General features: G+C 42.4%; 1 protein-coding gene across 6 annotated transcripts in view; it reads left to right on the top strand.

Annotated features, from left to right (window-relative positions):
* nav1a (neuron navigator 1a) overlaps positions 1 to 27,171 on the top strand; it is a 91,499-nt gene extending 64,328 nt beyond the window's left edge. For 4 of the 6 annotated variants that reach the window (XM_034088055.2, XM_034088054.1, XM_034088056.1 and 1 more), the window contains 26 exons: positions 5,971 to 6,109; positions 8,861 to 9,164; positions 12,217 to 12,997; positions 13,117 to 13,638; positions 14,349 to 14,390; positions 14,824 to 14,954; positions 15,072 to 15,251; positions 15,344 to 15,423; positions 15,617 to 15,640; positions 15,843 to 15,920; positions 17,146 to 17,229; positions 18,790 to 18,898; positions 19,037 to 19,158; positions 20,229 to 20,413; positions 20,509 to 20,671; positions 20,784 to 20,961; positions 21,061 to 21,149; positions 21,249 to 21,347; positions 21,450 to 21,621; positions 22,220 to 22,485; positions 22,583 to 22,734; positions 22,825 to 22,896; positions 22,992 to 23,197; positions 23,574 to 23,692; positions 23,805 to 23,993; positions 24,661 to 27,171. In XM_034088055.2, coding sequence (XP_033943946.1) covers positions 5,971 to 6,109; positions 8,861 to 9,164; positions 12,217 to 12,997; positions 13,117 to 13,638; positions 14,349 to 14,390; positions 14,824 to 14,954; positions 15,072 to 15,251; positions 15,344 to 15,423; positions 15,617 to 15,640; positions 15,843 to 15,920; positions 17,146 to 17,229; positions 18,790 to 18,898; positions 19,037 to 19,158; positions 20,229 to 20,413; positions 20,509 to 20,671; positions 20,784 to 20,961; positions 21,061 to 21,149; positions 21,249 to 21,347; positions 21,450 to 21,621; positions 22,220 to 22,485; positions 22,583 to 22,734; positions 22,825 to 22,896; positions 22,992 to 23,197; positions 23,574 to 23,692; positions 23,805 to 23,993; positions 24,661 to 24,756 — 4,582 coding nt within the window. In that variant the 3' untranslated portion in view covers positions 24,757 to 27,171. The remainder of the gene's footprint in view (positions 1 to 5,970; positions 6,110 to 8,860; positions 9,165 to 12,216; positions 12,998 to 13,116; positions 13,639 to 14,348; positions 14,391 to 14,823; positions 14,955 to 15,071; positions 15,252 to 15,343; positions 15,424 to 15,616; positions 15,641 to 15,842; positions 15,921 to 17,145; positions 17,230 to 18,789; positions 18,899 to 19,036; positions 19,159 to 20,228; positions 20,414 to 20,508; positions 20,672 to 20,783; positions 20,962 to 21,060; positions 21,150 to 21,248; positions 21,348 to 21,449; positions 21,622 to 22,219; positions 22,486 to 22,582; positions 22,735 to 22,824; positions 22,897 to 22,991; positions 23,198 to 23,573; positions 23,693 to 23,804; positions 23,994 to 24,660) is intronic. The other 2 variants (XM_034088061.2, XM_034088058.2) reach the window with 2 other exon arrangements.
* The last annotated feature ends 195 nt before the right edge of the window (positions 27,172 to 27,366 follow it).

Raw genomic sequence — 27,366 nt, 5'->3', positions numbered from 1 at the left:
AAAAGCATCACGAGCACCAGGAACTCGTCTGATATAGCCATTTTGGGTTCTGCCATGTGACACTGGGGATTTTAATAGGAATGGAAAGTTCCTGTCTATTGTAGGACTGCAGAAACACTTTCCATGCTTTTACGAAACCAAGACAGACGGTGTCAAAATATCATCCCGAATAGAATGTGTTTAACCCCATGAGGGTAGAAAGAGTTGAACCCCTTTACTCATGTCACCATTACATTTGAACTGCTTCATTCACTAGATCTTAGCCTTTAGGTTCTGTTTATGTAATATTGCTATCATGTGCGTTAAAGGGTTTACATTCATTACCACTGTAAGCAATGTATGACCCCTTAAGGCCTAATAAACGTCTCATAAAATGTTTGCAAAGCCCTCAAAAACGTGTATTTTATATCTAGTTTGAGGTCTTCTTCTTCACTTCCTTTGTCAGCACATGGAAGTATTTCCCGTTACCACCACTTGTTGACCACTGGAACAATGTGATATTGGTAGGACCGTGTACTGCGTCATGCACAACATAAATGATCCGCTCAAAGAAAAAAACCTCTACCAGAGGTCTAACACTCCACAGGGAGCCTTGAAGGGGACAGTACTAAACATTTATAATCATTTCACCTTGCTGGTCCGGTTAAATATTTGGCTTTTGTTTCTAAGTGAGCTATAATTAGATAGCAAGATTGATAATGACATTTTGCTTCTCCTTGGTATTGATCTGTCATTTACTGGCAGGCTTTGTATAAGTGCACTAACATTCTCTCTAATGTGCTTTGACTATTGATCAGGTAATTACTTTGTTGTTGTTTTGTTATTCCTTTCTGTGTTTGACAGGAAGACTGTCTCTTTCCATTATCACTACCCATCTCATAACTATGCAGCAAAGTCAAGCATGACTTTGTTGTATCCATTTTGATTCTTTTCACAACAAAGCGGAGTATCACATTCCTTTAAATTGCCTCCATGCAGTTTTAACAAATCTTTGTTTAGACGGAACAGCTTATCAACCAATACGGTTAAGTCTGCTCCCTGGGCCTGGCAAGACTCCAACTCCCAGCAATCACTGCTCCCACAAACCGCAGGCAAAGCTGCTTTGTCAGTAGCTTTGTCTCCCTCCTAGTGTAGTGCATTTCTTTCTTTTACCCATCCCTCACCCTCAGAGAGGTCAGGAGAGAAGAGGAGACAGAGCGAGAAGGGAGGCAGAGCTCTCATAATGAGCAGCAATAAAGGCCATTCACATTGAGACCGGAGCAATTAGCTCCATCGTCTGAATAGTGGAGGAACACAGATAGAAGCTTGTTAAGAAAAGCTGACTATTAAGCTCAGCAGTAGCTATTCAGAGATGCTCTTGATATATTCTCTGAGGCTCAGTGTTTGTGTGGGTGTGCGGGCTCTCTGCAGACGTCGAGGGACAAAGAAATCATGTCTCTGTGAAAGAAGGATGTTGTTGACCTTTATCAAATCAAGAACGTTTAAATGAAATATTCAAATAATTTGAAATATTCTGCTGCTTGCGTTATATATTGTCACTTTCTGAGTGATGACGTAATCTAAGTTTGGAGTCATTGTGGCTTTTGGAGTAGGAAAGCACTTGTGTCCCGCTGGCAGTGTTCAGTGTGTCCATGTGGCATATCCTCAGCTCAGAGGGATGATGCCTTTTGCACATGGTGCAGAGACGGACATCTTCGGTCAAGTGAAGGTGAAGAATGACTTTAATCAAGCTCTTATCAGAATAATTGACACTTATTGCAGCCTAAATCGAATCAAGATTGATATTCATTTTGATCATGGGATTATAGTCACAGGTTCCCATTTTCCAATGACCTGCTCCTCTCCCTCCAGCTGTGCTCGAAAGCTTGTGATCTGGTTTAAAATCACAATAGCCCAATGTATCCAAAAGGGCATTCGAATGTGGTTTATGGCCATGATTTACGCTCTGTCCTTTAATAAATCACACAATAATATATATATGTGTTTCAAATCTGTAGCTGCTGGGTGATATTTTGAGTCTTGAATGAAGATATAATTTAAGGCTGGCTTTTTAAAATGAATACAAATGTGACAGGGAAGTAGCTTTAGAATGATGCTGGCTGTAAGACATAAGCTTATCTATGAAAGGGGTGATGTAGATGAATTGGGTGCTAATATTATCCCCCAGTCTCTGCAGCTGCTGCTAAAGAATGAAAAAAGATAAGGTGGAGCGAGGAGAGATTGTAACAGGAGTTTTTTTAAAAAGCTGCTGGTGGAAGTTTTTAGGGAGAGTTGAGAGACCTCTTGAAAGAGTTCCTCATCTCCTGAGATGTTGAGGATGTTTTGTATGTCTTCAACAGCACTTCTCTTTCCACTTTAGCTCTCTCCTTTCTCCTCCCTCACACGCCACTTCAGCCTCTACTCTTGAGTACCTCGTGGTTCATCGCCCTCTTTTCAAGCTTCCTTTTATCCTTCCTAGTAGAGTTGATGGAGGACTATAGATGGCAAACAAGAGCTGGAAGACATGCTGGTGGATTTGGTGTAGCCGTATTTTGTCGAAAGCTGATGGAAAGATATCAGGTTTTGGCCTCGAAATGAGAACGTGCTACTTTAAGACTGACTGGGAAAGTGTGCATTTGCATTAGGCCTAAAACCTTCAGCAGATCTTTTCTGAGATCTTTTGGAACTTGAGCAAAGGATTCCTACTCACAAAAACCTGTGGTCCATTGAAGTCTGATTGAACATCATTTCTGCAGATTGAAGCTGAAGTCATTGCCAACACAGTGAAATTCACACACATAAACAAACTGTATGATTCCTTATGTTGCTCTTGGCAGTCACATTGTCTCAACCCGCTTTGATTAAGGTCCGTTTATTAAAAGTGAAATAAAATACTTTTATAAAAATACATTCATAAAAAAATGATTAATTTTTCTTTTTCTCCCTTCTTTTTATAACTTATAAAACCACACTCCAATGGAAACCCAATCTTTTGCAACTCAAATGCCATAACATCCGTAGTGCACATATGCAGATACAAAAGATTAAAAATACCAATTTATTTCAACACATCGTCTCAACCCTTACTCTTTCTCTTTTCTTTCCGAGAGTATTTCACCCGTTAAGCCGGTGCTGTCTGTGGTGTTTGACCCCTGACCTCGACCCTCTCCTCCGCGGGTTCCTCTTTTTACATCTGTCGTCTGAGTGACACCGAACGCAGCAGACACTGTTTTTGTTCTGTTTCCTATCAGATCTGAATTATATATCATCGTCATCATTCATAAAACCTCTGGTGGACACCAAAATAGCTTTGAAGTGAATAACAGGATATTAATAAAGGTGTAAACCACAGCTGTGTTGAGGACAATTATCTCAAATAAATAAGTTGAGGAATGAATCACATCCACTCCAGATAACAGCAAAGTTTATAAGTTCCTTAGCACATTTCTGTACTCGGAGTAATAGAAACATCGTATAAAACAGGAATCTCACATCCGCTTTATACAATTACATCATTTTTATAAGATTGTTAAATCTCTAATTGAGTCTTAAAATGACATATTTTGTAATTAAACGAATTGTTAGATCATCTCTCGGTTGATAAGATAATTCAACTTTTTCAGCGCATATCTTTCTGAGTGATAAGTCAAAAATTCAGCAACAAACAATTATATGAGCTTACTATAGTTCTTTAAAGAACTTGTAAACTTTTATTTGAAAACAAAACATGTGGAGCTTTATGACGTTTCCATGTTCAGGAAGTGTAAGTCTGCTCTCGGATGTGTCTATTCCAATCGTACATGTGCCCTTTAACCTACTCTGGCATATAGACACCGCAGCGTGACAGCCACTTCAGACGTCAAATCTCGTCTGCTCTTTTTTTGTGTCTACATATCCACAGGCCAGTTGGGGAGGGCTTTCCCTTCGCCCCTCTCCCCCTGATCCCCTTCCTCAAGTCCCCCAGGGTACAGAGTGACCCACACAGGCACCCATCCGGAAGGCCCACTCGCTTTCTCTCCCCGGTGCCACAGTATACATGACCTCATTAGCAAGGCCCCACCCTCTTAACGTGTTTTACACTACAGTACGAATATCAGTCTAACCTATTGACCCTAATAAGATACAAAACCCCAACCCCCTAACTTCCTTAGCATGACCTACATAATCTATACAAGCACATGTGGATGTACCACATACCAAAACATCAGATGTGTCTTTTTCTCCCCCACTCATTCCTAAAAGTCTTTGTGTTGAACCAGATGAGACATATGATTGACAGGTCATATTACTGCAGCTATAGAATGTCATATATGTTATCCCCGCACAGGAAACGGTCAAACATCAATCAATCACAATTGATTTGTCAAAGCAGAAATCCAAACTGAATTGCTTGAACTGCGCAGTTCTACAGGAGATGAAGAAGTCTATTAAAGATGTAGACAGGCCAACTTCTCCACTGACCATAAACCAAATCTAAAAAAATACGATGCAGTCATTAGATATGATAGTATTAGCTTTATTTCATGGGACTAAAATAAGAGAACTGTCAGACAAAACAATAAGTACAACAAACTCAAATATATGCATGGAAATCAGCAAAATAACAATGAAATTACACAAAAAACTGGATAGTCTCCTAGTTGGTGTTCAGATTCTGGCAGCAACTTCGTACATGTTTATGGTTTCTTGGTATATGGCACAACAGTAGTTGACCATAGTGACACATTAGCGTATTATTAAATATATCGATATATATTGACCGAACTAGAAAAGGTTTAGTTGAACGTTGAAGAGAAATGGGTACATAACATGTTCAACATTGGCTCGTGAAATAGTTCCTGAAATGCATCAAACATCTGACCTTCTGGGTGCTATTTTTCTTCAATTACATCAATACTCTTGTTTTTAAATATACATAAGCAAGCTCTTTAGAACAGACTCAAGCCGCAACCTGCATGTCAGGATTTTAAGAACAATTAATATTGTGGGTGAAGAGAAAAGCAGCTAAGCAGAGCAGATGTATTCCAAGGGAACAGACTTCACAGTCCTGGCACGGACTCCTCTCCTTCAAGCACTTGTGGGCGCATGCATCAGTGTATGTTCTCCAGTGCTATTTTTGTATACGTGTGTGTGGGCTGAGATCATTTCAAGAGCGCTCCAAACTTCAGTTTGCTAGTGTGAAAGTTAAGTATATAGAGCAGGCGGCGTTCTAAATTAGGTCTATGTCTATGAATATTTAATCAAAAGACAAACGGGAAGACATGGAGCCAAGTGAGCCAACCGCTGATGTAACTAAGCCGGTGGAGCTGGGAGAATTCAAGCAGTGTATAACCTCAGGGCAATATCCAGTTAATTGTTACAGATTGTTTTGTTTTTGTCAGATATTCTTGGGCATAAGAGCATTTGGTGGAACGTGATACTCGATCGATCTTAACAGGGAAACAGAATTAGCTTCTGTCCGCCCTTGGAGTTGGAAAAGATCTGTTGTCTTGATCAAGGACACCTTCAGAAAGCTGGATGCTTGGGGCATTGGGGATTCAACTCCTGTTTCCCAACCGGTGACTTCTACCCAACCACTCGGCCAAATGTGTACACCCTAAAAATCTCACACCGCACATCTCCACCACCGTCTGGATTGCACCTGCAGTTCACTAACAGTCTCGCATTCAGCACAGATGCACTGTTGTAAGGATGATCAAACAACATTTGTGATCTCAGAGAATAGCAAATAGCTCCTAACTACAAGATAAGGCCCATTCATTCAGTGGTTACCAACACATGTTAAGACCTACACCTTCATTAAGTATGCATTACCTATCTATTGTAACTATTGATCTAGTCTTTGTTTTAGCTAAATGTTCTGAAATCACTAATTACTTCTTTTTTTTCAAATGAGTTGAGCTACTCCGCAATATTTCCATCCACCCTTTGAAATGTTTGTATCTGTGTATGTGTTCTCTGACACATTTTCTTTCTCCTTGTTTCTTTTAGTTGGGACGAGAGCAGTTCCATCAGCAGCGGTTTGAGTGACGGCTCAGACAACCTCAGCTCTGAAGAGTTCAACACGAGTCCCACTCTCAACTCCCTTCCTACCACTCCCATTGGTTCTCGCAGAAACTCAGCCATCGTGGTAAGTCACACACACACAGATGGACATCCACCTACCATCATGTTATACAGATAGATAGTGTGTGTTTGATTCAGCTGTTAATCCAGTGAGGTGTTGATGAGGTGCTGAATGATGTGTCATACACTCTGTCAGTATAGAAAGGACACACGTTTACACAACAGGCAGCAGGACACTGGCATCAGACACAAAGCCTGATTAAGTATTCTACACACACCCATTATATGTATCACGTCTGCAGCATTCAATGTTCGCCGCAGCGCACATACACACGTGATGCTGCGATGTTTAAAAAGGCTCCCTTTTGTTCCTTGTGTTTTTTTAACTGCATTAAGAGCTATTTTTTGCGATAGTAATTAGGTTTATTATGAAGGTTTTGGAGTGGATCATCTGAAAATGATCAACTAGTGTGACCGTAGACATAGTTGTTGGTCATTCATGTAGAATAATCCATTCAAAAAACATAATACCATGTTATTGCTGCTTGAAGGGATTACCAGTTCAGGTTCACGCATTTCTTTAAAGGATTTAAACCACCCGATTCAGCTGATCTGGACTTCTTTTGCCCAGTTCAATCGTATAATAAGCCCCTTGAAACCACTGCTTGATATCTTTATGTTAAAAGTACCTTGAAGTGTACGTACATACACTATGTGAGCTGTAATCTTAAAAGATTGCTGTGGAGCCTGGAGGTCTTGGGACTCATGACCTTAATGCTTATAAAACAATCTCCTTGAGGTTCTTTAAGGCTCATTGTGAGCTGTAAAGGTTCCAGACAGTGTGTGTGCTTGTGAGTGTCTGATGTAGGTCACACCTCCGCAATGTGGCGGATGTAGTAGGATATAATAGAAAGAGAGACAACCAGAAATGGAGGGAAATGGATAGAGTAATAAGCCAGAGGGAATCAGTGTAACCATGGCAACTGAAGTACAGGGATGCTGAGCTTGCTGGTCTTTCTCTCCTCCTGTATTTTGAAGGACAGGTCTAGAACGGCCATCTGCACACACACAGACACAGACACACACACACACACACACACACACACACACACACACACACACACACACACACACACACACACACACACACACACACACACACACACACACGGCCATCTGCAGTCCTGCATCCGGGCCAGCGAGCCGCAAGAACCGGGTTGCCTCACTCCACGCCTGGTTGCAGTAGTCATAGCAACCATAACCCCCCCCTATGGCATCATTACCATGGCAACCAAGCATCACCTCATCATGCACCCCACATTGTCTAAAACACATGGCTCAATGCTCTCTCGTCATTCTCAGCTCACGGCTTTTTCTTTATCGGTTTCTCTTCAGCTTTGTGTCCCGAAGTCATTCTTTTGTCTACATTTCCTCCTCTTTATCACGCCACCTTTTCCCTTCTTGCTCCTGTTGATTTTAATTCCCTCAAAGGCAGCTCTGGCTTTACATCTATTCCTCATCTCTCCCACATATTGCATAATGCGCTCAAAAAAGGATATGCGGGGGGGGGTGAAAGACGGGCTCTAAGAAGAAAGATTTGACGGAGAGAGTGAAAGCCATAGATGTGTGTGTGACTGTGTGTGTAGGTGGTTCAAAAGCCAAGATGTCCTCAGTTTGCACATGTAGGTGGATCAAGTAATCAAGTTAACATACCTTGTTTTCCCAGTACCTCTTTTGTGTGTGTGCGCCTATCTGCCTATAAGTTTATATTATTATCATGTTATTCCACGGCTGGACAGATGTCTATCTCGTCCCTGCCTGTTTCAATAATCAGGGAATGTGTGTGAGGAAATGACAGTGTTTTATCAACAAGGTCTGGTCAGACAGACACACACACACACACACACTGACACACACACACCCTTACTCAACTCTGTTCCTCAAGTGATGTGAACCTGCCCATGGGGTCTATTGGTTTTAATAAAAAAGGAATTCAGCATATGAGTCCTCATGAGAACGGCTGGGTGCAAGGGCCTGAACTTGCGTGCACGCACACCTCATGAGGCATTGTTCAACTGTCAGTCTCCTATAGGGGGGAGAATAATCTACCTCTGTAGTCATATCCGTCCCTCCTATCAAGCCTCACACACTTAAACAGGGATTGTGTGTTTTGTATTTTTTTACGAATCTAAACTGAGTTCAAGACTGAATGCTACACAAAATTAGTTTTTACTCTCTTAAATCCTTTGTCGTTAATTTCAGATGTATTCACAACTTACACACACAGAAGACCCTGACTCAATAATGTCCACACAAAAGAGTTTCTTTGTTCACTCGGTTGGACATGCATTTCTGCTTAGAAAGCATCAAGACGAGGCAAAACTGCTTATATTAAGTTAGGACTTCAATAAATACACAATATTTTGCATTCATTTTCCAATGAGTTGTTCCATTGGCTCATTCCTTCCAGTCTCCTAAACTAACATCGATTGTGTCAGAGAATGAGTCAGAAACATCCAAGAGAAGCCAGATGTTTTAGTTACTAAAAAACGTTTACTATAGAGGTGGGGTTTGGAGTACTACACTTACAAATGGATATTGTTTTATTATATTCTTACCAGTGGCACACACATTTTTTTATTGCTTACCTGTAATATACTGTTCCTGAATAGAAGAGATATACAACACAATAATGGCTCTTTGTTCTCTGTGTACAGAAGTCAGACCTCACAGACTCACCTCTATATATAATGTTCTAATATAACATGTTCTTGTCACAGTGTCTCTAAGCATCGGTCTGTATTTGTCATTCAAGATGCGTACAGATGCAGAGAAGAGATCACTGGTGGAGAGTGGTTTGTCCTGGGACGCTGACGATACCAAACCCGGCCGCAAGAGCCACGGCAGCAGCGTCTACGATACTGGAAGTCTCAAATCTGAATCAGCCAATAAATGGAAAAAGACACGGACACCGGGAGAGGGGCTGGAAGGAGAGAAGGGCGAACTGAAGAAACCTCACACCCTGGGTCACGGAAATATGCTGAAGAAAGGAAGAAACCCACCTGTGGGAGTCACCTCGCCGATCACACACACCTCTCAGAGCGGGCTGAAAGTGGCAGGTGAGAGGAGAAACACACATGCACACACTGACACAGCGAGGTGTAATATATATAGCGCGCTGAGACAATAGCTAAAGGCAGGAGGACCTATAGGTATAGTTTCTGAACTTGAGCACACTGACACATTGGCTGTCTTTTAATATTCCCCTTACTCTGGCAGTCTCACACCCCCGCACAGACACACTCTCTGTCTTTGTCCCACACATTCATCCACAGCTGCAGCCCACCCTCCAGGCCTTTAGAAAGTGGTGCCATGTATCAAACGCCCATCACCACCCTCTCCCTTCCTGCCAACTCCCCACACACACACACACACACACACACACACACACACACACACACACACACACACACACACACACACACACACACACACACACACACACACACACACACACACACACACACACACACTGCACACACTGACCATCAGTGTGTTTTTTTCGTCCTATTGGTCCAGCCTTTCCTTTATTTTTGTACCGGACAGAGTGAATTTATAGCGCTTAAATAAAGGCCTTGTATTACCAAAACAACTGGACCAGAGACAGTGTGTGTGTTCATAACAGGCTTCTGTGTGTGTAAGTGCAGACCCATTTGAGATTATGCCAGCCTTAAAGAGTGTCACCCATTGCACTTAACACACACACACACACACTCTCAATCACCCGCACAAAGAGCACAATAGTGCCGATTGTGCAGCTGCTTTTTAAGCACACCATCTGGGTGCTGTTTACGTTAGCACACACACACACACACACACACACACACACACACACACACACACACACACACACACACACACACACACACACACACACACACACACACACACACACACACACACACACACACACACACACTCATCACTCTTTGTGTTTTCAAGCCTAATAGACAGACACACACATAATAGACAGCAACAGGATATGAGTTGTGCCAGTCTAGATACATTGTGTCTGTGTAAACGGCCCTCTCTCTGTGGGACTGTCCTGTGTTTGCACTGCCAGCTGTTGAACTGACAGATATGCCGACAAGTGTGTTGAGCCAACCTGTGATCTGTGTGCCCGCCTGTTATTGTTATTAATGCAAACAGTTTGAATCTGCCACCAAGGCTATTCATTCTTTCTGCCACAGAGTTTCAGACCAATTAATCAGAGGATGAAAGCAAGTGAAAGCACACTCACAGGTTGATCAGTGTGGAGGAGCAGCGGACATGCTTAGATAGTTGGAGACCGTCTCTACAGCTCATGCTGGAGATCAGTTTATTGCTGAGGTCGTGATGGATTCTGTGTAAATATGTGTGTCTGCATTTCTGCCGCATTGTAGGAGACAGAGTGTGAAAAGAAGACACTACATTTCTAGGGATAGATAAACACTTACTGTATACTAATTCCATGATACATTGTTTGCACTATATACAGTACTAACCATATGGTTTACTTTAAAGTCGTATTTGCATTAGTTTGGTTTATTTTATGTAGAGCTGTCAGTGCTGATGCATCAAGTATCTTTCTGTTTCCTCTCTCTCACATGCTCTCACACTGACACCTGTAGGTACATTCAGCTATCCAATACATGTTTACATACCTCTTACATAGACACAAATAAACTGTATCTTAACAACCACAAATACAAGTACACACATGTTTATGGTGTTGATGGAAGATAATGTGGAGTCTAGAGCTAATGCTCTCCCTGGGAAACTGCTGTGAATCATTTACAGGAATATGAGTGTTTGTGTGTACCGGAACATCAGTTCATACATTCCCTTCTACCACAGTGGCCTTAAATAGAAGAAGACTTAGAGAGGTGAATATAAATGATCCAGACAGCAGTGTTAGAAATGTTACGCAAAGGATTTCTCTATCTGTCTTCAGTTGTCTATCTCCTCAGACATGCAGGCCCCTTGCGTTGAGACGTGTGGTGAATCATGGTGTCATCTTAACGCCATGCTGACTGTGTCAATCTGCGAGCTTCTCCATCTCCACAGCCAGTGTCAGTAAATCAGGCTTCATTTATGTCAAACTTAATTTCTACGCCTGGATTCTGTCACTTTGTGTGCTAGCCCTTTTGGCAGTGTGTGTTTCAGCAGCTAATGTTCTTGGAACGTGCAATGTTGCGGTTATACGAGGGATTGAGTTTATTACTTGACATGTAAATTCAATTTTCACATCTACAAAATAACTCCAAGTGCAGTGTGGTCAGTGTTACATTCCTATAAGATCCAATCACAGAGCTGAGTGTGTGTGGTATATATGTCTGGCCCTTTGCGTGTATATTTTGCGGGCTTTTTCAATACCCTTAAGTGACTCCAGATGTCCCAAGGAAGCACGCTGGTGGGTCCCATTCAATAGCAGTTCTTTGACTCTGTTAATGCCTTGTATATAAACCTCTCATAACAACTCCCATTAGATACAAATTAAGAGCGTGGGTAGTGAAGGCTCGCAGTTGGGTGGGCGGTGCATACAGCGCACATCTGTCTAATATTTTTTTTTCTCATAATAACTTCCAAACAAGTCCAGTAAGTTAGCCAACTGGGAAATGCACAGATGGGAACAAAATCACATTATTTTCCTTCAACCTCCTTTCCACAAAGTTATCACGCACTCCGCCCTTTTCCCCAAAAGACATCTCAAGAGTGGAGAAAGTCAGTTATACTGGGTGTTTCATGCACTTTTGTGCCCGCAGACACGCTTCATGAATGTGACCATCAGTTTTCCACAGCCATGCTGCTCATGGTAATCTCGGCCCTCTGCAGCTGTGACACACAGACGTGCACTTACTGGAGAGCCAGAGAAAACAGTTTTAGTTCATCAGGATGGAAAAGAGGAGTAACCACATGATAACAGTGTGTGATGGTGAAACTGCCTGAAAGTCCTGCCTACTCACTGTCTGTCTGCTCGGACAGGGATGTGTTTTTATCAGGGACAGTCAGACCCTGTAGGTGGGTAGATAAGATATCACTTCCTAATATGGCTTGGTTAGTCTCACTCACCAACAGAGTCTGCTCTGGTTTTAAACTGTTCTAATGTTCTTTCCTTCTCTACCTCTTTAGGTACCGTAAAGTCAGATGGGAAGCCAATGGATAAGTCTCGGTTGGCAGTGAAGACCTCTGGCCTTCAGCGCTCCTCTTCTGATGCCGGTAAAGAGCAACAAAATGGCAGCGGTGCTGGTGAGCAACGTAAACCTCCATCCGGCCTCCTCCGGCCCTCAACTGGTGGAAGCTTTGGCTTCAAGAAGCCTGCCACAGCAACTAATAATGGCACAAACAATACTAGTATGTGTGCCTCTGCAACTGTGGGGAAGATTCCCAAAACGTCGGGTATTCCTGTCAAACCAGTGGCGGTCGGGGGTGGTGGTGGAGGACGTAAGACGAGCCTAGATGTTTCAAACAACGACCATAGTGGTTTTCTGTCTGCAAATGCCAGGACGTCTCTCCAGTACCGCTCTCTGCCTCGTCCAGCAAAGACAAGCACCCTGACTCTGACTCGGCCCAGCTCCGCTCGCCCGATGAGCACCACCATGGACACCAGCTCGTCGCTGACCAAACCGCCCCATGGCTCCCGGCTCAAAGAGCCCGCCTCGGGGATTGGTTCAGGGTTGAGTAAGGCAGGTGGTCGTGGGATCCATAGTCACGGTCCTGTCAATCAGACAGACAGAGAGAAAGAGAAAGAAAGGGCCAAAGCCAAAGCTGTAGGGTCTGACTCTGAGTGTGGAGGCGGGTCTCTGAAGGGTAGCCTTACTCAGACCCCCTCAGAGAACGGAGGGAAGCTACAGGGCCTGAGACCTCCCAGCAGTGGGAAGGGCCTGGATCTGCCCTCACCTAACACACACAGGTAAAGCTTGTCATGTATTAACACAGAATACACAGTATGTGGTGAAATATATGAGTATTATTCAACACAATTTCACTTATGGATGTGCAATGCTTTACATTGTCTGTTTTTGTCTTTAGATTATCTGGGATTCGCAGCCTGGCAAAGCCTCCATCAATGGTCCAACTCGACAAGCTGAACTCAAACAGTCTCGAGATGGGAATCCAAGACTCCCTTCCACCCAAGATCCCTCCGTACTCTAAGCTCCAGGACCTGGCCAGCTCAGGAGGCAGCTCCACGGGCCCCTGCCTGACCCCCAGCCCTGCGCCTTTACTCAATGTGAACTCTTCGGCCTGCTTCTCAGGCTCAGGGACTGGGTTGGGGCCCCGGCAGGTCTCCTCTCTCGGGGTTCAAGGGGGCGGAGGGAGCACCTCCCCGCTGCTCTACCCTCGTCTGTCTGGGCTGCATCGCAGCATGGAGTCACTGCCGCTCCAGATGAGTCTAGCCCCAGAGCGCCAGGGAAGGGAGAAGAAGGGGGAGAGGGAGAGTTTGGTGAGGGGCTACACCACATTAGAGTCCCGGCACAAAGATAGACATGAAGACAGAGGCCCTCCGGCCAGCTGGAGCTCTGGAAGTAAAGTCTCATTGTGTCTCACGGACAGGTGAGTTTCAATAGTCTGCACCCTCAAACACATTACTTTGACTATATACTAACTGTACATGCAAAGCAGATGTTTTGTTGTTCCTTTTTGTAATGCTGCTATGTACTTCCACCTACTGGTCAGCTGAGGAACTGCACCCACATTATTAACTGTTCAGGGAGGCAGCAGTGATCAGCGCAGCTCTTTCATATCTTATTAATTGTAATTGATGCAACAATCATGCACATCCCCCCCCTCATTCAGTGGACACGTGGAAAGGCTATTCGTTTGGCATCATCACTCATCATGAGATGATAAATATTGGCCAAAAGATAGATTACGGTTTAATTAGGATTAAAATCATATTTACATTATGAACGTACACAACAAGTTAAGGCACACACACACACACACACACACACACACACACACACACACACACACACACACACACACACACACACACACACACACACACACACACACACACACACACACACACACACACACACACACACGCACGCACGCACACTCTAAGGGGTTTGTCGGCTATTATTACTACAGGGCTATTATCAGTGTTGTACAGGCCCCAATGACTTAAGTCATAATTACGGGCTGACACCAGCTGTCTGCCCGTTGTGTGGAGCGTCTTTGTGCCTGCTGCCTGTTTTTGAGAGTTTAATAACTCCCTGCAGCAGTCGTTAAATAATGTCATTGTTTAATCTCCACAGTTCTCAAAGAGACAGAAACACACTGCCAAAGAAAAGTTTAAGGTAATAGGACACACACACTTATACACCGCACTGTCATGAACTGATAGTTTGAAGCCATTTTGGCACAGTTTCTTAATTGCACACAGAAAGAGAAACAATGGATCCTCAGTTAATGACAGATTGTGTTAATCCTCATCATTCCTGTCACTTTAAAAAAAAGAATCTTCAAACCTTTCAAAATGGTATCTCTGTGGAAAGACATTGTCTTTCCACAAATGTATACATACTGTTACTGACTCAAGCATATGAAGGCAGTATATAAAATGTAGATATATAGATATATGAATAATAACTTTAACTCATACGTATTCATACATGGATCTAAGCTTTTAACATGATGTGCCAAATGCCAGTACAAGACGAGAGATCTTAAGTAAGTGTATTTATTGACTAGGAGGGACACTGACTTTCCTCTTTATCTGTGCACTTTCAGCGTTGAGGAGGAAGGGAAGGAGAAAGGAGAGAGGAGACACTCTCATACTATTCTCGGTATGACCGACTCGCTCACTCTTCCACTTCTGTCTTCACCCACCTCCCTGCCCCGCACCTCCAAGACCAGTATGGGTGAGTCTAATCATATGCTCTGACACATTTACCAACTAAAATAGCATTACACTAGTAATCTATTACATGTTTAACATTGCTAACTGTCTTCCCTTCGCCCCTCTGCTCTCTCACTAGTACCCAGCCCTGTTGGCGGACCTCCGAGGATGACCCGCTCCAACAGCATCCCCACACACGATGCCTCTCTGGAGCTGTATGGAGCCTCTCCACTCGGCAGCACCATGTCGCTCGCTGAACGCCCCCGCAGCATGGGAATGGTTCGCTCCGGATCCTTCAGAGACAAGGAGTCAGACGAGGGTGAGCCCACTGAATTATTTTGAAGTCTGTTTATGTTCAATATTATTGTGCTACTCAGTTTCCAACTGGTTAATTGTTTTGTTCTTTTTTAGTTCATGGGTCTGTACTCTCACTGGCATCAAACGCCTCATCATGCTACTCCTCGGTGAGTGTGGGCAGCATGCAGAATCAGGTAGCTAACCCTCAGTATGTGATATGTGTGAGGTGTATTTATGTGTTTGTATATGTGGATGCTTGTGTACAGTGATGATTTCCTCTCGTTTCACACTTTAAAGGGTGACAAAGAAGCCCTCTTCTTCTCCTCTCTTCTCTTCTCCTCTCCTTTTGTCTAATCTAACATATTTGTATTCCCACTGCTTTCGAAGGCTGAGGAAAGGATTCAGGGAGAGGTAAGCGTGTTCTCTCCAGATCTTTCTTCTTCTTCTCTCTCCTCCTCATCCATCACTCTCATCTCTGTTGTCTGTTGGAGAGCAAGTCTGTCCTTAATCTCATAAACAACATCCACTCATGTCACTTGAGTAATGTCAGCCACAGTAAGCGTCAGTAACCTTTTTTTCTTGATAATTTAACTTGCCCGTTTTTTCCTCACAGCAAATCCGTAAACTGAGGAGAGAGCTGGAATCGTCGCAAGAGAAAGTGTCTAACCTGACCACACAGCTGTCAGCAAACGTACGTAATGTTGGTCAACTTTATTAAACAATGGCAGTTTTCACATGCATTCATCACCCGAATAACTGTTTCCCTTTGTATTGGTCCCTAGTTTTCATCTAAAAGATGTAAAAATGTAACTTAATATCTTTAGGAAATTATATATTTTTTGGAAACCTTTTTTCAATCCATGGGGGCCTGGATAATGCTAACCTCCTTCAGAACCCACTTATTCATTACACACACACACACACACACACACACACACACACACACACACACACACACACACACACACACACACACACACACACACACACACACACACACACACACACACACACACACACACACAAAAGGTGCCTTGCCCCTTTTCTCCACTCGACAAGGTTGTTTCTTTACGACCACCCTGTCAGCATTTTCATTGGTCCAAGTGCAGCGATACAGCGCAGCCATTATGCACTGCTTCATGCAGCACACATCAATCAAGTGTGTGTGTGTGTGTGTGTGTGTGTGTGTGTGTGTGTGTGTGTGTGTGTGTGTGTGTGTGTGTGTATGTGTGTGTTTCTGTGTGTGTGGCTGTGCAGTTTGACCTCATTATGCGAGGCCATTGAATAGGCAAAGCAGATGCTCGGATCTCACTATGATTATGTTCTGGATTAATGACTTGGCTGTATGCATATTTTACTGTTTTAATACACTCTATAAAGGGGAGAAAAAAAGTGATTTTCCTTTCCTCGTGTGTGTGTGTGTGTGTGTGTGTGTGTGTGTGTGTGTGTGTGTGTGTGTGTGTGTGTGTGTGTGTGTGTGTGTGTGTGTGTGTGTGTGTGTGTGTGTGTGTGTGTGTGTGTGTGTGTGTGTGTGTGTGTGTGTGTGTGTGTGTGTGTGTGTGTGTGTGTGTGTGTGTGTGTGTGTGTGTGTGTGTGTGTGTGTGTGTGTGTGTGTGTGTGTGTCAGAGAGAGTTTAGGGAGGAGGAACATGTTCCACGGGAGACATCCTGTTCAGGCTTTGTGTTTTATTTAGTCATTCAGCACCTCATATAAGTGGGATAAAGGGCAGAGGAAATCTATTGAGTCTGTCAATTTCTATTTTAGTCTTCCTATACTTTATCCATTTATTAATGTAATGATAATTTCAAAAATGTGTAATTTAAATGAAAAACAATACCTATTATAGAAAACTACTTCATTAAACATTTGGTGAAAACATCAAATTATAATTTTTGCCTTTCCTGTTTTCCAAACAGGCAAATCTTGTGGCCGCCTTTGAGCAAAGTTTGCATACGATGACAACCCGGCTGCAGAGTCTGTCAATAACCCAGGAACAGAAGGTAACGTCATCCACACTTTTAGACATAAACCTGAATTCCAGCTGCATTCCACCCCTGTGCCCGTCTCATGAGCACTCAGCTAAGAGCAGGCAGCGCTGGGCTAACATAGAGCGAGGTGACTTTGATCACAGCCCGCGGAGAGGAGCTGAATGTGGGTTAAAGGCCCAAGCTGCAGTCCCACAGGCTGACTTAGTGTGAAAGGAGGACAGAGGATCAATGAAAAACAACCTTCCCTTTAGGCTAAATGAAAAGGGCAAACAGCTAGCACATGCACTCACACCAAACATCACATTCCTGCACCCTTTGTATCTGTTTTGCAATGAATAAATTGATTAGCGCCCGAGGCAGTGTTCAGTGTGTGCATAAATGTGAGGAGTCTCTCTCAGGGTTTCATGCCTTGCTGCTCCCACTGAAAGACCAGTCTAGACCATTCCAGAACACGTCTTTGTTGTTTGTGCCAGCTGTGCACTGACCTGAGCAGCTCAGCCTGGAGCACAGGCTCTTTAACCTTGAGGAGATGGGCCGGGCGCCTCTATTTAGGGTGGAGTGGGATCGACTATCGCACACATTAGCAGCACAGAGAGGCTCTCTTGTTCTGGGCTCTTTGTCCTTTTGAACTGTTCACATTGTGACAGGGATCTAGCCGACCAGGTGTATGAGCTCATACTGTGGGTTTGAGTTTTAGTGCATAACACAGGGTTCTTACAGTCATTCAAAACCTGGAAAAGTCATGGAAATTAAAAATCCAATTTCCAGGCCCTGGAAAAGTCATGGAAATGTAACCAAATTTGCATCAAATATAATTTATCTTTTATCTAATCGCCGAAATAGTAATACTATAACGATAATAAATACTGTGTCGTATAGTAATGAAACGTAAAATGGCATTTAACTGACGAGGTATTTTGCTGGTGAGAGATTTTAGTTGCTTTCGCGTGTAGAAGCTAGTAAGCCTACTATTTGATTTGTTTTAGATTGGCACAACATGTTTCATGTGCAGACCTTATTTTCCTGTTCCATGTTAAAATAAACCATTTTCAGTGGTTCCGCTGAGAGAGTACTTTTTTTGGTCATGGAAAATTAGGTAAAGGTCATGGAAAATCATTGGTGAAAAAGTGTATGAACCCTGTAAACAGAAACATCCAAAAACATGAATCCTCCTCAAAATATAGGATCATTTTTCTTCTTAAAATAATCCATTCATATGTTTAAATCAAAAACAAAATGAATGTGTATCACACTTGTTATTATACAAATACATTGTGTGGGGAAATGCTACATTGCCATTGCCAGACTGCAATAACATTTCAAACCTATGTAAAAGAGCTATTTAGATTACTGGATTCATTTCTTAAGGATAATAAGTACATCCTCAGGTCTATTTAAAATACAGTGCAGTGAAGAGAAAAAAACTACACATTTTTCAAAATGAAAAGCAAAAATCTATTCTGCTTTATTCAAAAGAAAAGTGGTAATGCTGGGTTTTGCAAACAGATGCATGCATGGCTCCATCCTTCTCAAAGTCACAATCATTGACATTGATTACATTTGTTTGTGTAGGACTCAGAGCTGTCGGATCTGAGGGAGACCATCGAGGCTCTGAAAGACAGGAACGATGAAGCCCAGGCTGTCATTCATGGAGCCTTAAACACAGCAGATAATATGACAGGTTTGAAGATGAAACAATAATCTTTCTCTTTTCTTCTGTCTTTATGGACACCTGACGTTGTCTCTGTCTTATATATATATACAGTCCATGGTCTCTGCACATTTGGCTCTTTTAATGTTAAGTTTTCTTGCTTACCAGAAATGCGGATTCAACGTCAAAACTCATGTGAGAGCCTCTCCAGTCTCAACAGCCTGACTAGTATGTCGAGCGTGGGCAGCTTCAAGGATCAAGAAGCAAAAAAGAAGAAGAAAAAGAGCTGGGTAAGAACGCACGCTGCAAATAAGGCAGTGGTTTACCCTCACAGCCTTGTGTTTGTCGATGCTCAGTTCATTCTCCGTAGTGATAATGACATAGTACTAAGTGTGACCAGCTTCTCCTCTGTGTCATGTTATTTTCTGTTGTAGGTCTTTGAGGTGAGTGCAGTCATTGTGTCGCTATAAAACCTCTTTCCTCTCATAAAGCATTATGGACCATCTAAAATTGAAACACAATCCTCCATAGCCCTCCATCTCTGCTCATCGACTGCCTAAACAACTGATTGGCTGCGTGTTGTGTGAATATGAATATGAATGGGCGGCTGTAATTCAGTTAAAGTGGCAATCAGCAGACATGACGTTCCATAAAAAGAGCTTTGGTTTAATCATTAAATGTATTAATTGCCATCGTCAATATATGTATGTCTTTGTTTACACCATGATTTATTGTGTATTTTGTCTTTTATTCATATTTGTTACAACCATAACCCTACTGACCCCAAAGCTGGGTGCTAAATCGGCAAAAACATACACCTAATATAACCTGACTGCAGAACTAAGTGAAATTTATATTTTCTCATTTTGGGCATTACATTTATTTGTTTACTTCCAAATAGTTGATATACCACTGTCTTGTCTGTCCTTTAAATATGAAGTCAGTTAGCTTAGCTTAGCATAAAGACTACAAGCAGGGGGAAACAGCTAGCTTGGCTAAGTCAAAAGGTAACATAATCACCTGACCACACATTTGTTTAATCAGAAATCAAAATGAAAAAATGTAGATGTGATTCTGCTGGACATTTTTTGTGTGCAGGCTAGCTGTTTCCTCCTGCTTCCTGGAATTATGCTAAGCTAAGCTAATTGCCTTTTGCTTCAGCTACATATTTAATAAACACAATGCACTCATCTCCTTCAGAGTAAGAAAGTAAATAAGTGTTTCCCAAAATGACAACATTGCTTTAATGTTTACCATGTGTGATTAACAAACATCTATATATTTGTTTACCTCTTAGTAAGTTGCACTAATTAACTGAATATTAGTCAAATGTTGTCCCTGCTTATCTCCACGTGTGTAGCTGAGGAGCTCCTTCAACAAGGCCTTCAGCATTAAGAAAGGCGCCAAAACATACTCAGACATTGAGGAAATCGCCACTCCCGACTCCTCGGCTCCCAACTCTCCAAAGATGCTCCATGAGGGGGGAGAACAAGAAGAAATTGAGCACTCATCACTCAAAACCTCAATCTCTTCCACCTCGTGTGTGTAAGTACACAAACGTTACTCATAGCTCAATAGTGAGTTAGACAGTTTAGCTTCATGTGTGTCTGACCCTGATGAATGCATCGTGTCCCCTTCAGGATCATGGAGACTACAGACGAAGGAGACAATGAGGAAGCGGCGGTGTCAGATCTACGCTCAGAACTCTGGGGGAAAGAGAGAGAACTGACAGACATCCGACTGGAGGCCTTGAGCTCTGCCCATCAACTGGAGCAGCTCCGGGAAGCCATGAACAACATGCAGGTTTGTAAAGGCTCTATGTGCATGTTATATTAAGTGTTTTCCATATAAATGATAGTTTAATTTTTGTGTTTATACAACTTGAAATTCATGTTTTGGCCTTCTGACGTCCTAGTCAACGGTGGAAAACCTAAAGGCGGAGAATGATCATTTAAAGACAGGCTCTGGTCCCACTTCCTCCACCTCGCAGCCTTCAGGCTTGGCCTCTCTCCTGGGGCCCTCGCTGAGGCAGCCAATGAGCATGTCCCTCACCAAGTCCTTCAGCCTCAGTCTGAATGATTGTAAAGATCCAGGTAAGAGACACAAATTACAACCTACTTCAGCTCACGCACAACTTTTCAAAAGTTGTAATTTTATACTCCTTTCATCCCTTTTTCACCTCACTCTTTCAGATGTTTCTCCAGTCGACACATTAAGCGTGTCCTCACTGCGGGATGAGGTGTGTGCACGAGTGCTTGTTTGCATAAGAGATCAAGCAGAGGTAAACTGAATTATTTTCTTACATTATATACAATATTAACCGCAGCTTTATATCGAACAGCATGGAGGCTTCACTCTTCCCCTCTCTCTGCCTCTGCAGGACAGTAAGCAGCAGCAGAACTTCTACCTGGGCTCAGTGCCGGTCAATGCGAGGACTGACTGGTCCTGTCTCGACTCCCTTATAGTTAAGACCTTCAAGGTAAGTGAATGCTTGTGCTCTCTCACTGTTTCAACATGAATAGTTCTAACAAATAGAGTTGTTGTGATTTTAGAAATAATTTTGTTTGTTTTTTGTTGCCAGGACTACCTAACTCAAGTGGACCCCACTTCTAGCCTGGGTCTGTCCTGTGATTCGCTGCACATGTACCAGCTGACCCAGGGAGTGCAGAGGTTGATGGGAGGGGACAAACCTCAGGCCTCACCTTATCGTTGTCTCAGCAATGGTTCAGCTCAAATTCTTGTCTCTTTGAAAGGTAAGTGATTGTCTCCGGCTGATAGTGGAAACCCTTTCTGCCCTTAATTGTGTTTTACTTTGAATTGATCTCCTACATTCAAAGCAGCGACTGGTGTTGAAAAGTCAGTTTTGATAGTGTGAGAGAGAGCTGTTTTTTGCACACATTTCTTCTTTTGGCATATTGGGTCTTTATTTCCTATACATGTATTTGAAAGCATGCATGGTTAAGAATGTTCGGACAAACAATAATCAAAAATGGACATTGTGGTCAAAACATACTCTGTTGATTGTAAGAGTTCCTATGAGTGCAACAATAAGTTAGGTTTTATAAACAGCTCCTGCTAACCATTGTGATGTCCTGTGATATGTATGTTATGAAATGTTTCACATTCAGGTGACTAAACAGTGATACAATGGGGGGGAACGCCTATTTAAAAAATTGTGATACAAACAAGTCTGTCTAGATGTAGGCAATTCAAAAACAGATATTATGGTTTTAATATGAAAGTGCACATAATCTTTAAATAAAGGGCTAAAAATATGAAAATGCATGTTTTTTTACAATTTGAAATCCAACTGTTTCTCCTTTCTTGTCCCTTGTGTCTGCCTCTCTCTAGGTCTCAGAGAGAAATGTGTTGACTCGCTGGTTTTCGAAACTATGATTCCTAAACCGATGATGTCGCACTACATCAGCTTGCTGCTGAAGCACAGGCGTCTGGTTCTGTCGGGGCCCAGCGGGACAGGGAAGACCTACCTGGCTCAGCGCCTGGCCCACTACCTCCTGCAGCGCAGCCGCACAGACCTGTCTGAGGCCGACCACGAGACCTGCCTCCTCGGGAGCAGCGCTGCCGTCACCTTCAACATGCATCGTCAGTCACAGAAGGTAGCACCTTACTCAGGATTGTTTGATGTCTTTTTTTCTAAACAAATGTGGATTTGTACTCACAGGAAATGTAAATGTATTGTCGTTGCTGTCATAGGAGTTGCAGTTGTATCTGTCAGAGCTTGCCAACCAGATAGACAGAGAGACTGTAGGAGAACTGCCGCTGGTTGTTATTATAGATGACATCAGTGATCCAGCTAGCCTCACTGAGCTTGTCAACGGGGCACTCACCTGCAAGTATCACAAATGGTGAGTGAGATCAGACAGTTACAGAATGTTTTTTAAAGAGTTGAAATAAAATGTAATGAAACTACATCATTTCCTTTGTTGATGTTTCAGTCCTTACATCATTGGGACAACCAATCAGCCTGCCAAGATGACCTCTAACCACAGTCTGCACCTCAGCTTCAGGTGAGCACAAAGGCAGAACATTTTTTAACCTTACTTTGATACACTTTAAAATACAAAATGAAGTAAAAAATAAACTTTCTTGCATATGACCACAGGATGGTCATTTTCTCCAACAATGTGGAACCTGCTAACGGCTTCCTGGTGAGATACCTGCACCGTAAAGCTGTGGAAGCGTACCAGGAGAAGGAGCAGGACTCCGCACGCCACCAGGCTCTCCTCCGCGTACTGGACTGGATCCCTCAGCTCTGGTACCACCTCCACACCTTCCTGGAGAAACACAGCACTTCAGACTTCCTCATAGGTGAGAAACAGTGGACACAGGGTCGGTTAAAGGTATCATATGTAATATTTCTGCATTTGATTAAAAAAAATCCATCATCAATGGCCAAAAAAAACCTATGTGATATATTTTGGTGTTGTGTACTTACCAACATATTTTTTTTAATTACTAACAAATTGAGAAATGTGTACTTTTGACAAAATAATTATTTGGTAACTCAGCATTGTGGTTTTAAGAATGTGCCAGCATTATACTTTTTATTAAGTTTAATAATGCAACACCCTGCTTTGTTATACCTTTATTTGAGAGAGCGCTAATCTCGGATAACAACCTATTGTGAATCAAAAAGAAAACATTTAACATGAAATCACTGACCATGAAATGCTGCCTCCCCCAGGTCCCTGTTTCTTCCTGTCATGCCCAGTGTCAGTGTCAGAGTTCAGGCAGTGGTTCATTGACCTGTGGAACCACTCCATCATACCGTACCTGCAGGAGGGATCCAAAGATGGCATCAAGGTGAGCACACATACAGAAACTGTCTCCTCCAAAGTGTAACATTAGTGCTAACAACCAGCACTTCCTTCCTGTGCCTCTCTACATGTTGTCTTACGATGTATTTCTGTCTCAGGTGCACGGGCATAAGGCAGTATGGGAGGATCCAGTGGAGTGGGTGAGGGGGACTCTGCCTTGGCCCAATGCACAGCAAGACCAGTCCAAGCTCTTTCACCTACCTCCCCCCAGCATCGGTCCAGCCAGTGAGGAGAAGAAGGCCCCCAAAGATACACCTCCACCCAGCACCCTGGAGTCAGACCCACTGGTAATATATTAGGTTTCTCTTGAGAGGGGGGACTAGTTAGAGCAGGGGAGGCATAGGTATGAGGTGTCTGATGTCAGATGTCAGTCAACGAGTCTATCAACAGCAAACTATTTAGGAACAATGTGTGATGACAGACTGAACTGAGCAGCGCTTAATGAAAAGCAGATCAACTACGGCTTAGCTCATTTGCATTGGCAGTATAATGCCCTGCTAAATTGAAAAATTGAAAAGATTCTAAATTAACTGACCCAGACAGTTATTTGCCACTTAGTATCCTTCTATAAATAAAAAAAAACATGCTTAGTAAATATCCCGCTGAATGTGTAAGCCATTTCTCAAGCAACAATGCTAAACATTGGCTGTTATCATCCCCCAAAATGTGAGGATTTATCACTTTTTGTGGATTTCTATCAGTTTGAATTCATATTGGTTTTGTTGTTTGGACAATAAAACCAGTTTAAGCTGTCCCAGACAATTATGATGGGCTGTTCACTATTTTCCGTAAAAATAACGAGCCAAACAGTTCCCTCAAAATAAAAGAATGTTTTTAATGGTTTCTTATTTGGCATAATGACTCGGATGAATTCAAATAAATAGTTCATCTATGCCAAGCTAAATCTCTGTAAAAACAAGACTATTAATGAATCTGTTTCCTCCTGCTATCCAGATGGCCATGCTGCTGAAGCTCCAGGAGTCTGCAAACTACATCGAGTCTCCAGAGCGGGAAGGCTGTCTGGATCCCAGTCTGCAGACGACACTCTGAGGATAACAAGCGACTGTCAGTCAATCTAAAGAACTATGGACGTTATTACGACACATCGGGTGCGATCCCGATGAGACTTTAAAGACTCAATAAGTAACTTAATAGTTTGCTCAGTGAGCAGCTTCAACAATAAATGTAAAGGATCTATAGAGAGAGAGATTATGGACGAAGGGTTTGCTCTGCCCTGCTATGAGAAAGACAATTAAACTGCTTTTATAGGAAGCTGTGATGATCATGAGATGGACTTGTCTTTCCTCTGCCCTCAATTTGTTCCCGATGGGATGTTGTTGACTCTGCAAGTGCATGGTAACCGGAATAGTATGATGCAAAATATGACCTATAATCCCATTAATCAGGACCCATTCTTTTATTTTATTGCTATTTTGCCACAACTTTCACCACAAACTATTGGTGCTTACTGTTACTGGTTTTCTTTGAAGTCTTTACAAAGAAACTCACCTCATAAGTAACTCTGATTTCTTCCAAAAGTAGGATCATCACTCGACCACAGCCAAAAATGCACTTTATTTTCTACTTGTGGTAATTGGATTTTAGGAGGCTGTGTCAGTGACCGTGTATTAAACAGGAATCATGCAGTTCAGTAGTAAATCCTCTAGGTGGCAGCCTTTACTCCTGCCTCAGTGCTTTCCTGGTGTGCTTTCTGACTTAACAAAGGTGCTTGGTATAATTTAACACATATTCGTTTCAGTTCAGTCATTCTGTCATTCATGGATGTAATATCAAAACCGTGAAGCTGTAAGAGTAACATGCATGAGTGAATAATTAATAGAAATGATGAATTGGTTTTAGGGTCAGTCTGTAAAGGAAAAAACATCAGTAGCCAATGGTTTTCTACCGTGGCCCTACTCAACAAACTGTATTTTTAAGTCACAGACTCAACTGCTTGTTTATCTAGTGTACGGCCTACCATTTCTGGCTACGTTTGCGTATACTCTGTATTTAGAGATTGGTTTTGAAACAAAAACTTCTCTTGTGACAGATGAGGATACAGCTTTGAAAATCTTGATTTTGTAGGATTTTATACTGACTCATCTTCCACTATCATCTGTATACAGCAACTATCACCTGCGTTATCGGTGTTACACTCATTGAGACACTGTTTTTGTTCATTCATCACCAAGGGGAAATGGAGAACATCATTAAAAAAAAACTGCCATCAGCTGAAAGGAATCTAAAAGAAATGTCCTCATTCAGTTTCCTCTTTATACTTGTATAACATTTTTAAGACCTTCCTTTGTATGCATTGTTTGAAGAGTTATTGTAAGAGTAAGGGCTGGGGGAAAGAAAGGTTGAAACTCTAAGTTGCTTCCTCCTGTTGCTTTCCTTTGTTTGTTTGTTTGCACATAATATATGTTAGAGTACTAGATTACAGAGAGTATTTATTGCTCACATCTTGACTGTTCTTGTGATAAAGGAAGAAAGCATAAGAAAATGTTTAAGAGGAGGAAACTGTATGTATTATAGATATTCCTAAACCTCTCAGCCCTCTGCCCCTTTCACTCTGAGGTACCTGCCATATTATTTTCAGATGTTCCGCTACTCTCCAAACAGGGTGCTGGTGGAAAGTTGAGACATGATGCCTAGTCTATCTGTGCCTGAAACACTATTTGGCCTCAAGCTGCTTCGGAGCAGCTTTAATCTACCACACAGAGGCCTCGATTTAGAGGAAACATCACCACTTCCTCTCATCTACTCTGATGTCACTTTAATGTCGTCACCTTGATGCCCACATTTTGATGGAAAGTGGGTTATCGATGTTGACCTTTGGCTGGTAGTAACAATGAAAGCTGTTTGTTAAGATGATATCTGTGTTGTCTGCAATAGATGATAATGTGTATCATGACTGGACTGCTTTTGTGCGATTTGACACCATTTTAAATGGGTGACATCTTTGTGGAGTTGCCTGAGAGTTAGAAGCAGTGTAAGAACAGATATAACCCTGGGGAGGTAATGTTGAGCATGTATCCCTGTTGTTATCTGAAAGTATTGTTTCATTGGACCTACCTACACTTACCCTATCCTGGGAGGGATTTTTATTAACTGGATTGCTTCCTCTTTCCACATTATTTTTAAGAGCAGATTTGTTTTTCTTATGCAAATATTTGTAAATGTTTCTCCTTCTTTTATACATGACATCACATTGTAAACACTGTAAATAGTCAGTGCATCTGCGACAACAATCACTGAAACGTGTAGATCTAAGAGAAGGCATGGCCCCTGTATGCAGAAAACGAGAATCCTGTTGTTTTATTGTCTTCCTTTAGGGGGAAGGAGCACTTGGCTAAAGAGGGGGCCTAACTGTGGTTGTTTGGCATGTCTCTATAAACACATCAAAATCCCATATGTCTAACATTGAGCAATGGACACAATAAATTCATGCCATTCTTCACATCACTACCTGTCTTCGCTGTGTTTATCCACCATGTTATCCACCAGGGGACGCTATAATCCTGTGTGTGATCATTTAATTGGGCTGTATGAGCATTGTATAGTGAATCAATGAGCATATGGTCATTTTTATCATAGCAAAATGTGTTTTGACATTTAAATGCACATATTATTCTGAATTAACTCGAAACCCGTTGATTT

The sequence above is a fragment of the Pseudochaenichthys georgianus genome, chromosome 7, assembly GCF_902827115.2.
Source record: "Pseudochaenichthys georgianus chromosome 7, fPseGeo1.2, whole genome shotgun sequence".
NCBI classification, from domain to species: Eukaryota; Metazoa; Chordata; class Actinopteri; order Perciformes; family Channichthyidae; genus Pseudochaenichthys; species Pseudochaenichthys georgianus.
This window is presented reverse-complemented; position numbering and strand designations above follow the sequence as displayed.